The following is a 17,494-nucleotide window of genomic DNA, read 5'->3' as shown; positions in this document are numbered from 1 at the left end:
AATTTGTGAGATAGCTAGTTATAATGGTAATTAAACAAAGTTTTGCTCACTCAGTGTATTTTTGATTTTACAGTTGGGTAATTTTGTTGCAGTAGCACGAGATAGCTTGATTTAAAACTTTGAATTGAATAAAAAATGACAAGGAGGCTAAGCAGTTAATAATAAAATAAGAACAAATAAAGAAATTACTAATGATAGCACAAATAAAAAATAACGATAGGCCTACAAATGAAATAAATAGCTTTTTTGTTTTTCAGGTATGTCTAACATACAATAGGGCTATTAAGAGATTTTTTTTGTTTTGTTTTGTTTTTTACCAATTATCCAAATAATGTTTAATCCTAGAAAGCTATTATTATCAGAGGACACGTGAGCATAATGGTTAGCAGATCAATGAATGAGAGGGCAGGGTAACCAGAGTTGCCCATTTACCACACCTTGTTACAGTGCAGTAGGGCTATTGCAAACAGAAACAATACTGTACTACATAGATGTTTCCTGTCAGCTTGATTTTTGAGTGGACTTTGCTGTTCCGATGAGCATGAACGGTATATGAGTGGAGCACTCGCATGGACTGTGAGTGCCTGAACGGAGCACACACACGCATAGAGCGGGATAATACGCAGAGCGTCACACCACGTGAAAGTGAATCCTGAGCTGAGTGGTGAACTAATTTTCGGCAGCCGGAATTTCAGTACATCTCTAATTATTGGCGACATCAGAAATGGATATTATATAATAGCTGCTTTTTTGAACATTTTAGCAATTTAAAAATATTAAAAAAGGATTTTTTTACACGGCACCCCTGCTCTCGACAGACGGCACCCCGGTTGGGAAACACTGCTCTAATAAACATGAAATACACAACACAACTGTGGCCATTGAAAAGTTCACATCTAGTGACATAAAGGAGGCAGAAGTGTGTTTTCCCATCAGCAGGAGGTTTCATACTGTAGTTCATAGTATAAGTATGTGAACTTCAGCAGTTTATTAAACAGATCATCTCAGATCTCAGACGACAAGAACTTTCCTCATCTATATTCCTGCTTTCCTCATCAGCCCGATACCATAATCTGGGCGACGTTTGAAGGCGTAGAATAAAAATGGCTATGTTAACGTGAAGTCACGGTTGATCAGGGCTGGTTTCAGGTCTCGGGTAGCGTGAGATGAGGCGCCTGCAGCCAATCAGATCAGATCAAATGCACTGCAGCATGGCAGTGTGATTCGCTGATGCCATTTAAAGAGCAGATCACGCTGACCTGTACTTTACCCACTTATCCGGACAAACTTAATCAAGCGCAGAACCTAAGAAACAGGTGAATCTCATGAAATATGTTTGAGCACAAAATCAATTGAAAGAATGAAGACACTGTATTTTGCAAAACTAAAACGAAGCCTGTTTTAGAACCATCAACGTGTTTTACTGTACTGTTTTTTTTTTTTTGTTGTCATTCTTATCAAGTCTACTTTTTTGCTAAACTTATCATATTTGTTTTAATCACCATAAATTGGGCAGTACAACAAATTATACTATGTGTAAATACTTTACAATTGTATTAACCCTTTATAGGGCACTCATTGAAATACTTGGAAATTCTAAATTTCAAACCTGCAGTGTTTATGGAAGCTATTACAAGGCTTTTGAACTTTTGTGACTTAAAAAAAAAATATTTTTTTATGTTGCAAATCAAGGTCAATGAAGTTACCATATATGGTTCCTCGCCAGTCTATGGTAATTTTTCCCCCCAAAAGTGTATATATTTAAAATATATGACATATATAAAATATTAATAATCACATAAAACATATATAAACTTCATAGAATACTTATTTAGGAACATTTTTTCTTTTATTTAGGAACATTTCTTCTTTTTCATGTCTCAAAGTCACTTAGGCAACTACTTCATTTCATTTTAATTTTTCATATTACAGTAATGAGAATTTTGCAGTAAATGGTGATTTTCTATTTATTTATTTAGTTTTATTTATTTAGTTTTTTAACTAAAACTATTAAATTTTTTACTCACCGTAAATTTTGGAGCAAATTTTGAAGCAAATTCTACTATGTGCAGCTATGTTAAAGCTAAATGAATTAAGATACCAATGCAAAATTATCAGTTTCTCTGGTTTTACTGTTTATTTCAAATACATTTTAAATAAGCATATTGTCATTTAGAGCATTTATTTGCAGAAATTGACAACTGGTCAAGATAACAAAATAAATATGCAGTGTTTTCAGCCTCAATTAATGCAAAGAAAACAAGTTCATATGCTAAAGTTTTAACTTAGGAAGAGTTCAGAGATCAATATTTGGTGGAATAAAGTGACGTGGCATATCATGTAGCCAAGTATGGTGTCCCATACTCGGAATTTGTGCTCTACATTTAACCAATCCAAGTGCAAACACACAGCAGTGAGTAGTGAACACACACACAGAGAGCAGTGGGCAGCCATTTTTTTTGCTGCGGTACCTGGGGAGCAGTTGGGGGTTAGTGGGCTCGTGGTACTAAGTGTGAAAGAAAGCACTGGTCATTCACTCCACCTACAGTCCCTGCCAGTACCGAGACTCAAACCCGCAACCTTTGCATTACAAGTCCGACTCTCTAACCATTAGGCCACGACTGCCCCCAATAACCACAATTTTCAATCACAGCTTTCATGTGTCTTGGCATGCTCTCCACCAGTCTTTCATATTGCTGTTGGATGATTTTATGCCACTCCTGGCAATAATTTTTAAACAACACAATAATAACGTTTTAACTTAGGAAGAGTTCAGAAATCAATATTTGGTAGAATAACACTGATTTTCAATCACAGCTTTCATGTGTCTTGGCATGCTCTCCACCAGTCTTTCATATTGCTGTTGGATGATTTTATGCCACTCCTGGCACAAAAATTGAAGCAGCTCAGCTTTGTTTGATGGCTTGTGACCATCCATCTTCCTCTTGATCACATTCCAGAGGTTTTCAATGGGGTTCAGGTCTGGAGATTGGGCTGGCCATGACAGGGTCTTGATCTGGTGGTCCTCCATCCACACCATGATTGACCTGGCTGTGTGGCATGGAGTTGTCCTGCTGGAAAAAAAACAATCCGCAGAGTTGAGAAACATTGTCAGAGCAGAAGGAAGCAAGTTTTCTTCCAGGACAATCTTGTACGTTGACTTGATTTATGTACCCTTCACAAAGACAAATGTGCCCGATTCCAGCCTTGCTAAAAAGCACTGATCCGCTACCAAATTTCACAGTGAGTGTGAGACACTGTGGCTTGTAGGCCTCTCCAGGTATCTGTCTAACCATTAGATGACCAGGTGTTGGGCAAAACTGAAAATTGGACTCATCAGAGAAGATGACCTCACTCCAGTCTTCTACGGTCCAATCCTTATGGTCTTTTGAAAACCTCAACCTGGCTCTTCTTTGCTTCTCATTGATGAAAGGCTTTTTTCTAGCGTTGCACGACTCCAGCTCTGCCCCAGGAGCCTGTTTCGAACTGTTCTCGTCATGCACTTCACCCCAGCTGCCATTTACCATTCTTTTCGTAGGTCACTTGATGTCATCCTATGGTTGTTGAGTGATATTCGAATGAGTTTGAGGTCATCCCGGTCAGTGGAGAGTCATTTTCACCCTCTGTCGTTTTCTCGTTAAATAAGATTTGGTTGAGGTGATCACCTAATCAGTACTTCATTAAGCAGAATGAGGTTTGCCTGTGTTGGAATTCAACAGACACTGGAATAGAATGGCTGCCATACATGTAGAGATGCGGATTTAAGAAAAAAATTGGAGTGGTCTCTTAATCTTTTCCAGAGCGGTTAAAATATTTATATTTAATTGTATTATTATTGTTGTTGTTGTTGTTATTATTTTCCATATTACAGTAATGAGAATGTGGGCATAATTGGTGATTCACATTATTGTATTAAAGTACATTTGTACTAAAAGTATTGTATTTTTTTATCACTATACATTGAGCAGTACAGCAAATAGTAATATGTGTAAATATTTAACAATTTAAATATTGTATAAATATTTAATTAATTCATATTGCATTTTTCCCTATTACTGAAATGAGAGTTTGGGGTTAAATATTTAATTTAATTTTGTATTTTTTTTCCCTATTACAGTACATCAACACAGTGTGTATCATTTCATTAGTATATTTAACAGTGCATCTGATGTTCAAGACAGTACCTGTCACTGTCTTATTTTTACCTCCTTTTATTTGAATGATCCTGTATTGAATCATGCTGATTCCAGCTCTACCTTCCAAAAGTTTGATTTCATTTGAAATAGCATTGAGAAGTATCAGTGATTGTGTTGGCCGAGGTTCACACATATCTTCTGCGGTTTCTGTGCCACTCTCCCGCATTGACTGTATGAGACTGATTAAAAATGTAAGCTGAATTAATTCAGCTGCTGCTGTTTGATTGGAGTTTAATTTCTGCTGTTCATCAGGACATAAGCTACCTTTACTGGTAAGAAGTGATGTGAGCTTTGATATGGACAGTCTTTATCACTGTCAGTTTGCTCGTTAACTTATCAGGGGTTATTGTGTTAGTTTGGCGAGCATCTTTGATCCTTTTTTATACCTAATCCTTTATTATATTGAGTCAATTAATTTGAAAAATCTTGATATTATGTAGTAGAAAACACTTCCAAAGACAAAGGTACTGGCGGCACATAAAGACTCCAGTGTTAATGAATGTCTCTTCACAGTGATGATATAAAATGAAGTTGCCCATTTAAATATTGATTTTAATATAATGTTTCTGATATAAATTGCAAGGCCATCAAGATTTATTTTACTTATTATTACATTTGTTAAAATAATTCTTATTATAAATAGTTAACTTTCTCTTTACAAAAAAAATATATATATTATCACCATAAATTGGGCATTATAACAATACTACTATGAGTAAATACTTTACAGTTTAAATATTGTACTAATATATATATATTTTTTTATTAATATTGTATTTATGCAGGGTGGTGATGAGGTGAAAATCAGTGAAAATCAGTACTCATAACTTAATGAGTACAGGTGCGGACCGGGAAGGATGTTAGGAAATGTAATGCAAAAGTGGCAGGTGATAGTGAGATTGTGATAGTACATAACCCCCACCCCACCCCCCCTCCTGGAAGGCGCAACCTCACACTTAACACAGTCCAACCCAGGGAGGGCGCCCTGGAGTAAGGAAAGTTTTAGGTAGAAGGCGGGTGGCCAGGGCGGTGCCGGCAGGATAGGAGTCTACCAGGGTGGCACTGGTAATGATGGAAACCACAGAGGCGTCGACAGCAATGGAGACCATGGAGGAGCTGAGTCTTTAGGAAGCCATCAAGTGGGCATCTGTAGCATAAATGATTTCTGGCAGGCCAGCAGGTTTGATAACTTTGGGTGGTTCGGCTGAGAAATGGGGGAACAGGAAACAGCCTCCATGGCTGTGACGAGGGAGCTAGAAGCACTGGAAATCAGAACGACCTTCATGGCTGAGATGAGAGAACTAGGAGCACTGGAGATAGGATTGGCCACTATGGCCGGGGATGGGAATTTTCTCGGAAGGATCTACAGATGTACAGTATGTGCCGCCCACCCAGACACAAAATGGCTGTTGCCATCAAGGACAGCGCTGCACTCTCTAGGCTGAGCTCTGAGAGTTCAGTGGGCTCCTGGCTGAGATCTGAAGTTGGGGCGGACACTGGATCAGGCCCTGGAAATTCCCTCTCTGGAGTGGGCTCTGGAATTTCACTTTTTAGAGCGGACTCAGGGACTCATTTTGCTCTCTGGAACAGACTCTGGTATTTAGGGACTGGCAAGAAGGAAGACATGGAAGGTGTTCCGTTGTATGTGGTAGTTCGATGGAAAAAACCTCTGTTGCCAGGATGTCTGAAGTGGACTGGGAAGATAGCGATTGAGTGGAACTGGCGTCTTCATCAACCTCGCCAACAGCGAGAACAAATACAGGTTGGTTTATTAAAGCAAAACTGTGCACAAGGTGAGTAATAGAGCAGTAAAGATGTTGGGAAATGTAGTGCAGAAATGTCAGGTGATAGTGAGATTGTGGTACCCCTATTATAGTAATGATAATTTTTATTGAAATTATTGTATTTTTTTAATCACCATAATCTGGGCAGTACAGAAAATATTACTAATATTACTGTACAAATCCCTCAATTTAAATATTGTATTAATATTTAGTTTAATTAAACATCCTAAAATGCCTCGTTTAAACACGCCCCCACATGTCTACGTCACTTAGTGGGAAGATTTGCATAACAATAATGTACAGTATGTGGAATATAATGTGTTTTTTTTTACCTTAAACTGCATAAACACATTTCATTACACCAAATACACAAAATAATGTTATTTTTAGCAACATCATATGACCCCTTCAATTTTCCCCATTACTGTAATGAGATTTTTATATATAGTATTCATATATATATATATTTTTTTCATTTTCATGTTAATTATAGCAATTTTTTTATGTCTATTTAGTTTTTATTATTTTTTATTACATTTTTTAATTAGTTTTATTAATTTTAGTACTTCAACTTAAGCTAAACGAAAATTAGAAATGTTGCCTATGTATAGATGTGAAAATGTGGAAACAGAAAATATAGAAATAAAATATAATTCAAAATATTAAAAAATAGTATCAATGACACTAAAATGACACTCTTCTGAAGTCATATGATGCTTTAAATTAAATCTAAAATTTTCAGAAAACATTCTATGATCATCAAGAAAAAAAATTGTTTACTAAAAATTGTGATTTCTATCAAAACATATTAAAATCAATATTTAAATACTAAACAATAATGGATACTACTGGGTAGTGGGTACTAAATAAAATGGTAAATTAACTTACCTTTATCCCAGATTTTAGGTTAAAATCTGTCTGAATGTATGAGGGAAAGTGTATATTCCTCCTTGGCTAGAACCCTTAGAAGTCAGCAGCAGACAGCAGGCGGTTCAGTAGTTGGGGAACAGATTGCTGGTTTCAGGTCAGCAGACGGCACCTGTAAAATGCTGCATGGGCATGAATATGATGATATGGACATTTGGCTCCATATAATATTGTATGATAGCGATGCTTCACACGGGACAGTCACTTCAGTGGCATTCAGGGCCATTTTTGTGAGTCATTTAGCACTTTATTGGCAGATAATGTTAGTGAAACTCCCCAGCAGTGCAGATTTCTCACAAAAAGCGTTCAGGATTGCATTAACGGACTGAAAACCAAAAATAACTCAGACCAGGGCTACATTACACATACAGATAAAAATATGAATGTTTTTTGCTGGTTAAAGTTCATTACAGGCCTTTTCAGAGTGTAGATTTTACAACATGGCATTATTAAAAAGACTGAAAAATAAGGTGTGAGCTGCTATTCATGTTATTGCTATAGCTTTAGATTAATTTGCATCTGTTTTTATTTCCCATAATGAGTTTTACTTTATTAAAACTCTTCCTTTTGGTAGTTGGTTAAAGTTTTAATTAGTTTTAACTTCTAAAGTTGACTAAAATCACTGGTGTTATTATAACTGATGTTGACAATCTAATCACTTCACATTAGATTTGTTTGTGGACTAATGAGTTGGGGAGTTATGTGTACATAAACCTCCAGTCCATCAATTAACATCTTATGAAACCAAAAGCTGCATATTTGTAAGAAAAAAAAAAGCATAATTAAGACTTTTAAACTTCAAGCTAATCCATAATAGCGCTTCCTAAAAAAAAAAAAAAGAAGAAGTCCATCCCCTGTTGTCCTCTCGCATCAAAATACCCACATATTATTGTAGAACTGTTTTCATTTGTGAACGGTGCTTGAGCTGTGCATATTTCTCTTCTGATTCAGACCAGATGACTTTTTCACTGGAGGAAGCTTTATTATGGATTATGGACTTGTATTTTAGCCAGAAACGACAATTTTAAGTTAAAAACATCTTAATGATGGATTTGTTTCTTACAAACAAGCAGCTTTTGGCTTCACAGGGCATTAATTGATGGACTGAAGTTGTGTGGATTACTTGGATTATTGTGATGTTTTTATCAGCTGTTTGGACTCTCGTTCTGACGGCACCCATTTACTGCAGAGTATCCATTGGTGAGCAAGTGATATAATTCTCAATTTCTCCAAATCTAATGAAGAAACAAACTCATCTACATCTTGGATGGCTTGAGGGTGAGGATGTTTTTCCAGCAAATGTTCTTTTTTGGGTGAACCATTGCTTTAATTTGAAGTGGTTTCAAATATTTGTGCAAAAGTGAGTGTTTTGAAGTTCGATTTCCATTTCGTTTATCCAGCACTGAACATGAATTCTCCATTTATGTTTGATGCTCTGTGCGATTCTCTCTTTGATAAGAATCAATTAAACCCTCCAAAGATGTTTGGTGCAGTGATGTTGACTCAAGGCTTCCCATATTTAAAAGTTATATTCTAATCAATCAGTGCTTTAGGTATCTTCAGCATATTCACAGACATTTAGATGCTCACAGATGGTGTTTACGCTGCGGGTCAGTCCATACTCACTTGATAAGCTGTAATATGAAGGTGAATGTCAGTCTCCTCTGGTTCTTTGTATTTCTAACATGTTGTGTGTGAATCTTTGATGATTTAATTCATAACACATCAAAAGATGGAAAGCTTTCAGGAAGAGCTGTGGACTAAACACATCAGAAATAGTCACATCTCTGAACCAGTGATTTCTGATAAATCATTTAAAAGGTTTGTTTTGTCTCTAGCTACAGTAAGTACATGCTTTTAGTAGAAGAATAAAGAACTACACAAGTAATGCCCTCTATTTTTCTTCAACTATTGGATTGCATCTTTAAGCATTTCAATGTTATTGTAAAGTATTTTAACCATCATGCTTCTTTCAGATTAACGTTTCATTATATTTATCATAAATTAGTGATTCACTTTTCAGAAATATGACTATTAGCCAATAAAGTAACATTTGACCACTGCAAAAATACAAGAAAACAAACTCAAACAGACTGGCAGCCAGTGTTGTTATTGTAAACCAAAACTAAATCTATTTCAATAAAGTTGAAATAATATATACAATATTATATATACACAGGTGCATCTCAATAAATTAGAATGTCGTGGAAAAGTTCATTTATTTCAGTAATTCAACTCAAATTGTGAAACTTGTGTATTAAATAAATTCAGTGCACACAGACTGAAGTAGTTTAAGTCTGGTTCTTTTAATTGTGATGATTTTGGCTCACATTTAACAAAAACCCATCTCAACAAATTAGAATACTTCATAAGACCAATAAAAAAAAACATTTTTAGTGAACAAAATTTATAATCTAATTCAAAATATTAATATTTTAATAGTATATAAATATATATTCTTGTTTTTCATAGATAGAAAATAGAAATAGCAGAATATTTTTTTCTTTGAGGATGTTTGAGAAGTGTCATGTAAACTAATTGTTTTTATTTTTTTCTTTGAGGATGTTTGAGAAGTGTCATGTAAACTAAAACAATATTGTTTTTATTGAAATAAAGCTGAAACAAAACAAAATAAAATACAATTTAAATATTAGATGAAAACAATCTTAACTGAAACAAAAAAGATTGACATGAAGTACTAACATTACTTAAACTATAAACTGAAATAAAACTAAATTAAATATGAATATAAAAAACAAAGCCCATAACAAAATTACTAAAATTTAAATTTAAATATTTAAATTAAATTAAATAAAAAATATGAATATTAATACTATAATAGTAAATAAATACCAAAACACTACTGCTGGCTAGTAATATTAATAATAAAGTAAAAAAAAAAAAAAAATGGAAATATGCAGCAAAACAAATCTGACAGTGGTGTTTATACTAAACAGAGAATGTTAGTGTGATAGGAGTCAATTTATTTGTTCTTGTTTTTAAAGAAAAACAGAAATAGCGTAACATGTTTCATAGAGGATGTTTGATGCATGTTATAAAATTCCCTGTTCTCTTAAAATTTGCTTTATATTGACATATTAAAAGGGCCTTGATGTCTCTCTCAGACAAAAGCAGAACAAGAGGGTTTGGTCATGAAGAAACCGTATGAATCTCCGACCTGCTGAATTAATCTCACATCTCCATTGGTGTTTTCAGTCATCCTGATGGATGTCAATGGTTGTTGAGCGTGTGTTTGCTCTCTGGTCTCAGCAGATTCCCTGTTCAGCGGCCTGGGCCTCGGCACGGTGGTGGGTCTCGGGGTGGCAGTTCTTCTTCTGCTACTGGTGCTGGTGGACGTCAGCTGCTTCTTCTTGCGTCAGTGCGGCCTCCTCATGTGTATCACCCGCAAGCTCTGCAGCAAGAACACCACCAGCGGCAAGAGCAAAGAGCTGGAGGAGGGCAAAGCAGCATACCTGTGAGTTCACCGCCATTCGTTTTGCATGAGCCCCACTGTCTCTCAGTCTGTTCTTCTTTCTCATTCGCTCGTCATTCCACTAGATATTTCGTTTTATGTTATGCATGATTATCTGTGAGTATCTCAGTCATATCTTAATGAAAAACAGACATTAAACCTGAATTATGATGATCACATTGATCTGGTTTGATGGATTTTTGGCAGCTGGTCAGACTAGAAGACCATCTTAAACCAAAAATTATTTTTGAAAATGTTGCTCCAACATTGTTTTCTCAATCAACATTGAAACGTCTCCTTGAATCCTGAAGGATTTTGTGTGACTGAAGGTTCAGTTTGCTGAAAGTAATACTTTTATTCATCAAGGATTCATTAAATTGATCAAAAGTGACAGTAAAGATTTATAATGTTACAAAAGATTTCTAATTCAAATAAATGCTGTACTTTTAAACTTTCTATTTATTAAAGAATCATGAAAAATAAAATGTATCTGTCACGCTTGTGTCGAGGAAGGCACACGAAGACGAAGGTAAGTTCTACAAGTAGTGTAATAGTAACCAAGAAGAAGGTAATCCATATAGACAAGGCGTAAACACGAAGCAATACAAACTTAATACCGGACGAAGACTAGAACTAAAAGAGTGAGTTTAAATAAGGCTGGCAGCTGATGACAAACAGGTGATGGGAATTAACTAATAAGCACTAATGAATCAATGAACTAAACGAGGGCACAGAATAACTACTGTAAACAGACCAGATGACGAAACAAAGTGAAAACACAACGAAAGAGTTCATAACTGTTACAGTATCATGGTTTCCACAAAAATATGAAGCAGCACAACTGTTTTCAGCATTGATAATAACCAGCGTATTAGCATAATTTCTGAAGGATCTTGAGACACTGAAATGTAATGATGCTGTAATGATGCTGAAAGTAAAAATGCTGAAAATTCAGATTTGACCACAGGAATAAATTACAATTTACAATATACTCACATAGAAAACAGTTATTTTTAATTGTAATAATATATCACAATTGTTACTGTATTTTTGGTCAGATAACTGTAGCCTTAGTAAGCAGAATATAAATTTCTGTAACGATTTACTGACCCCAAACGTTTGAACGGCCATTGAGAGATGTTTGGTTGAAAAAAATGTCAGAAAATTGTTATCTTCATGAGACTGTGTGTTTGCAAGTATCATATAGCATAATTTTAATCATTTTATAATAATTTTAACATTCACATGTGAAGAGCTGCTAATAAAGTCTCCTCTGAATCTGATGATTGATAGAAACTGACAGTCATTATCTACTGTAATAATGAGGGCTGAATTTCACCCTCAACTAACAAATCATTTCATAATATATTCCCATTACCATTAAACGCTATTAATAATGTGCACATATAGATATGCAGTAATCTACACATTTAATAACGTTCTGCTGAGTGAGTTCAGTAAATGATCAGACAGATGATGTTGTTTGCTTTAGCATTAGACAGATATCATGAGATCCATTTGCTAATAAAAGCACTAGTCTATTGATCTGTTTGCATTAGAGGCACATTAAGTCCAGTGAGTTTACCATCATAATCTTCATCTGAGAGTCTTATGGAAAATTCTATCAGATATTATTTCACACAGAAACAGCTGAAGTCCTCACTATAGTGTAGTTAACATTGAGACATAAGTCAAAATAAAATCTCTGGAAATTGAGATTTAGATTTAGAAGAAATGATATTAAAACATCCTTAAAAGTCCTCACTCACTTCTTTAATAGATACGTGTACACAACTGTATTGAGAATGGAATACAAGCTTAAAGGAATAGTTTAGCCAGCAATGAAAATTGGCTGGAAATATACTCACCGTCAGGCCATCCAAGGTGTTGATGAGTTTGTTTCTTCATCAAATTTGGAGAAATGTTGCATTACATCACTTGCTCACCAATGGATCCTCTGCAATCCATCAAGAGATTTCTTTTTTTTTTTTTTTTTACTTCAAACTTTTTTTCCCAGCTTAAATACGAGTCTATAATCCATAATAAAGCTTCCTACAGTGAAAAAGCCATCTGGTCTGAATCAGAAGGGAAAGATCAAGCACCGTTTACAGGCCAAAACACTTCTAAACAAATGCGTGGGTGGAATTGATGTGAGAGGACAACTTAGAGTAGAGGTCGACCGATATGGGTTTTTCACTGGCCGATGCCGATGCCGATATTTAGAAATCAGGGCAGCCGATATATGATGCCGATTTTTGGGGCCGATATGTTTGGCTGATTTTCTTTTCTTTTTTTTCCCCTTCATCTCATAAAAGTGAGTTTTGAGTAAATTATTATTGCAGGGTACAAGATAGTAATAGTAGTAGTAGCCTAATTCAGAGTAATAATACATGTCTCAAAATTTAGCACCTTCTCAAAACAGTTCTGAAGCATGCTTTTTGTTTATGTTTGCTGACAGACACCAGTGTTTCCCACAGACTTGCAAATGCAAATTAATTCTCTGCCAGCAGGAGGCGCTGCTGGAGCGGCGATATAGCGGTTTCCCCGGTAACGGCTGTAATCAAATAAGCACTGTTTTCACAAACGCTACTTTATCAGGCATTACAGGAAAGACGAAATGAAAATGACACCGAAGCTTTTCTGAAGACGCTCGGTTCTTTTCAAAGATACATTCATATAAAAACACCAGCGATGCATTTTAATTTTGAAACGTGCAGTGATCAGTTTATTCAACGAAGTAATGACTCAATGTATGGGAAACACTGGACACTGCTATAAGTCAAATGGCCAAGTGATAACAAAAATAAAAGAGTTACACATATTACACAGCCTGCTGCTCGTAACTGCTTAAGAGTGCACTGGCCACGAGCGATGACATCGTGGATGCTATTGTCGGACCTACACACAAATTTCAGAGGAAAGTTAACGTGCACGTTATAATCAGCCCAGATGTTTAGTCTGAATTGCATGTTTCTACTTTCACATGCAAATGACATGTTGCACTTATGAATATGATAACTTTCCTTCATCAATTCTAGTAGAGTAAAACGAAATTACGCTTTTGAAATGGTCTGTTTTGCCCTGCCATCATTAGCTGAAGCTGTGTGTGAACATTAAGCGGCTGCAGAGTGTGAGTTGCTCCGTCTCTCACGCATCCAGAGAGAGATTCTCCGGTGTTCCACAACAACGCTTAGCTGCCCGCAGATGCACCTGCCTATAAATCATCCTAATTTGCTGCACAATCGGCCGATGCCGATTAATTAAAAAATGCCAAAAATCGGCCGATTAATCAGCCGGCTGATCAATCAGTCGACCTCTAACTAAAGCCTGGCTCACACTACAGGATTTTTAGCCCGATTTAGCCCCGATTTCCCCCTCCCGAGAACCGGAGCAAAAATCTTGTCGAGCCCCTCGATCGGTCCCGATGTTCGGCGCAGATTATCTGGTAATGTGAGGCATTCACAGATCGAATTTTGCACCTCCCGATCTGCTCGCACACAAATCGGGGCCGCCCCGATCATATCAAACATGTTTGATATTTAGGATTGAAATCGGGATGATGACGGCTATATGATTACGTCAGTACTTTCACAATAGCCAATGCACGACCGCAAAACAGCTGCTGTACGGCTCCATTGGATAGTGGAGACGGAGGAAACTGCTTAATGTTTTGTAGTAACACGACTGTCCCATTTAAAATGTAGAACTTTGTTTTTCGGCCACACACACGTTGCAAAGTTTTGGGAATGACATCCGCATATTTATGCTGGATTCGCTCTCAAAGTAGTAGTGATTGACATAGTGATAACCATAGCAATAGATGGGACAAAATATGTGAAAATGTGCATAAGACTAGAGCACCCTCACTAATGTCAGAAGTACCCTCAGTGATTATTTCTGGTTGGTACGCTTTTATTGTATAGCCTACAAAAACAACAAAATACAAATGCACTAGATAAAATAATTTAATAAATGCATATTTACAATTTAAGCACTTAACTAAAATAAGTATTAAATAATTAAATAAATAACTAGAGAAGGCTGACTATAACCAGTTTGCTTCCATTTAGTAAGAAAAGCCTTGGCTACTCTTCACCTGAATTAGAAAAAAAAGCTCTTCTGGTGTTCAGTGATGCGAAGACAACGTTTGAGCGTGCACACGCAATATCTGAGCGAGAGCAGAGCCAATTCATAAAATAAAAAAAACAATGTATAGTTAAAAGCACACGTCCAGTTTTGTATGAGTGAAGGAATCCACATGCGGATTCTTGCGGTGAGATTCTTGCTCACGCATTACATGGATCGCGTAACATTATGCGCTCTCGACATTTGTCATTAAGATCACGCTATAGAAACCGCTTAAAATTAAATATAAAGAAGAGAAGAAAGCGGCCCTAGGCAGCTGCCTACACAGGATCCGTCACTGCCAGATGCAGTTAGAAATTATATAATTATTATATAAATATTGCAAGATATATGGTAGGAGGGCACCTGGGGTGGCCAGCCAGATTTTAGGGGGGCGATCACGAGGCGATCACGTGAGGCGCTCCCTCTGGCATGATAATCTTAATAATATCTTGAAGTGTGTGATGCGCCATGATGTTCAAATCTTGTAGTGTGTGCATGTTTAAGATTTGAGAGAAGATAATCTAAAAAGATTCTCCTTATGTGTGTGCTGCAACCAGATTTCATAATCGGTTAGGATTTTAAAACTCCTGTAGTGTGAGCCTGGCTTTAGAGGAAGCGTTATTATGGATTATGCACTCGTATTGTAGCCAGAAGCAATGGTTTGAAGTTAAAGGAGACATAACACACAAAGTTTCTGCCAATCTCATGTTAATCTTGAGTACCTATAGATTAGTACTGCATCCTTCATATCTCCGAAGAGTCTTTAGTTGTAACATATTTATAAAAGACAGATACAGCTTTATGCTTCTCTCCAAAAACTTTCGAAGTCCTGGAGGCGTGACGTGGGCGGAGATAAAGAGTCACGAGCACACAACGTTTTTGCGTAGCGATCATCTGCAAGCTGTGACATTGACAAAAATAAAACGGGAACAAAAACTTGATTGACTTAAATTTTATTTAATTTGTTTATAAAACAGTTGTCACCGAAATGCCGGGAACAAACAAACACACTTGCACAACTCCATTGCTGCTCCGGTGAAACAAACTGCATCCACTGTTCCCTTAACGCTGGGTTCTTTGGGCAGCTGAACAAGGTTATCTTCCCCTCACAACCAAAAACACACTTATAGTGACATTGTTGATTTTGTGACAAATCCTTCATCGAGCAAGTCCTGTGCAGCACTGCAGATGACTTCTGTAACCCGAATGAAGCACGTTGATGGGCGTGCGCTTGCTCTAGTTGATGTGTGTGCGCTCTTCCTGGAGAAATGTCCATACAAGGAATTCTGCCCGTTATGACGTCATACAAAAAAAAAAAAACTTTCTGCAACTTATACGAACCCTGAAGGAGTGCATTTAGCACAGAAATAATCCATCATACGTCCAGCTCGTTTTTTGAAACTTTGGCCATGTTTAGCATAATAATCCAGCTGTTTAACAGTGTAAATATGTCAGAATGCATGAAATAGCATTAGAACCCCCCCCCCTTAAAAATGTCTTAGTCGTGTGAATTACTTGTGGATATATTATGTTTTTATCAGCAGTTTGGACTCTCATTCTGATGCCACCCATTCACTGCAGAGAATCCATTGAAGAGCAAGTGATGCAATGCTACGTTGCATCCAAATTCTTTTTTTCTTTTTCAGTTTCACTGATTTTAATTAATTTTATTCAGTTTCATCACATTCTCCAAATCTGATGAAGAAACAAACACATCTACATCTTAGATGCCATGAGGGTGAGGACATTTTCAGCAAATTTCATTTTGGGGAACTATTGCAGTCCATACTATGTAAAAATAGTTTGTGAACAGTGTGCAATGATAAACAATAAGTGAGTGAGCTTGAAATAATAGTTGAGTTGTTTGTTTGTGTGCCATTCTGAACATTTCCAGAGTGCACTTGTGTTGCTGTGCGTGTTTTACTGTGATGGACACCAGCATGTGTGTTTGTGTGAGTAGGGTTGATGGCTCAAAGGAGCCCATCGTGGAGATGAGAACTGAAGAAGAGAGAATTACTAACCAGGAGGATGGCAGTCCAGTGCACGAACCCAATGAGACGACCCCTCTGACAGAGCCAGAGTAAGAATTAGAACTGAAATGTGAAGTGTGTCAAACACAATACAGGCTGTTTGGAGTGTTACAAGTGAAATTTAATAACCTAACCATTCAAAAGTTTGGGGTTAGTACAATTTTTTTTTTTTTTTTTGAGTAAAGACATTTATAATGTTACAAAAAAATTATATTTCAAATAAATGCTGTTCTTTTGAACTTTCTATTCATCAAAGAATCCTGAAAAATAAATGATGGTTTCCACAAAAAAACTTTCAACATTATTTCAACATTAATAATAATCAGAAATGCTTCTTGAGCAACAAATTACCATATTACACATTTTTAATTGTAATAATATTTCACAATATTGTTGTTTTTACTGTGTTTTTGATTTTTGGCCTTTGGTGAGCGGAAGAGACTTCTTTCAAAAACATTAAATAATTGTACCAACCCCAAACTTTTCAGCTGTAGTTTATGTTGAGTAATACCTGAGATCTCAGTCTTTGACTCTAACCCCTCTTAGATCTGTTAAAAATCAACCAGGGAACTCAGTACAATCCTTCAGTTAGCTCTGCCCTAGCAACCACTCAGAATGCCTTACTAATTCTCAAGGCATATGTGATCTCCTCAAAATAACATAAGCCTACATAACCTTCAAAATTCAAGGCTTTTAAACTTTCAGGCATGGTTTTATCAAGCCAAAAATTAATTTGTCTTTTGTAATATTTATTTTATAGTTTATATTAAGGATGCACCGATACCACTTTTTCCAGTACTCGCCCGATACCGATACTTGTGTTTTTGGTACTTGCCGATACCGAGTACCGATACCAATATTTTTGTTGCATTTGTAGATTTTTTAAATATTGGGTACAGAAACCAAAAGAGTATGTATAATGTTAGTTGGTTAACTTCATTTATCAAATAGATACAT

At 36.2% G+C, this 17,494-nt stretch overlaps 1 protein-coding gene across 1 annotated transcript in view; it reads left to right on the top strand.

Moving 5' to 3' along the window:
* Positions 1 to 16,591, top strand: part of LOC107654426 (neural cell adhesion molecule 2-like) — a 113,494-nt gene extending 96,903 nt beyond the window's left edge. The window contains exons 16-17 of the mRNA XM_016441477.1: positions 10,178 to 10,382; positions 16,468 to 16,591. Of these exons, the coding sequence (XP_016296963.1) occupies positions 10,178 to 10,382; positions 16,468 to 16,591 (329 nt within the window). The remainder of the gene's footprint in view (positions 1 to 10,177; positions 10,383 to 16,467) is intronic.
* Positions 16,592 to 17,494: the final 903 nt, after the last annotated feature.

The sequence above is a fragment of the Sinocyclocheilus anshuiensis genome, unplaced genomic scaffold (assembly GCF_001515605.1).
Source record: "Sinocyclocheilus anshuiensis isolate Anshui unplaced genomic scaffold, SAMN03320099.WGS_v1.1 scaffold2580, whole genome shotgun sequence".
Taxonomy (NCBI): Eukaryota; Metazoa; Chordata; class Actinopteri; order Cypriniformes; family Cyprinidae; genus Sinocyclocheilus; species Sinocyclocheilus anshuiensis.
This window is presented reverse-complemented; position numbering and strand designations above follow the sequence as displayed.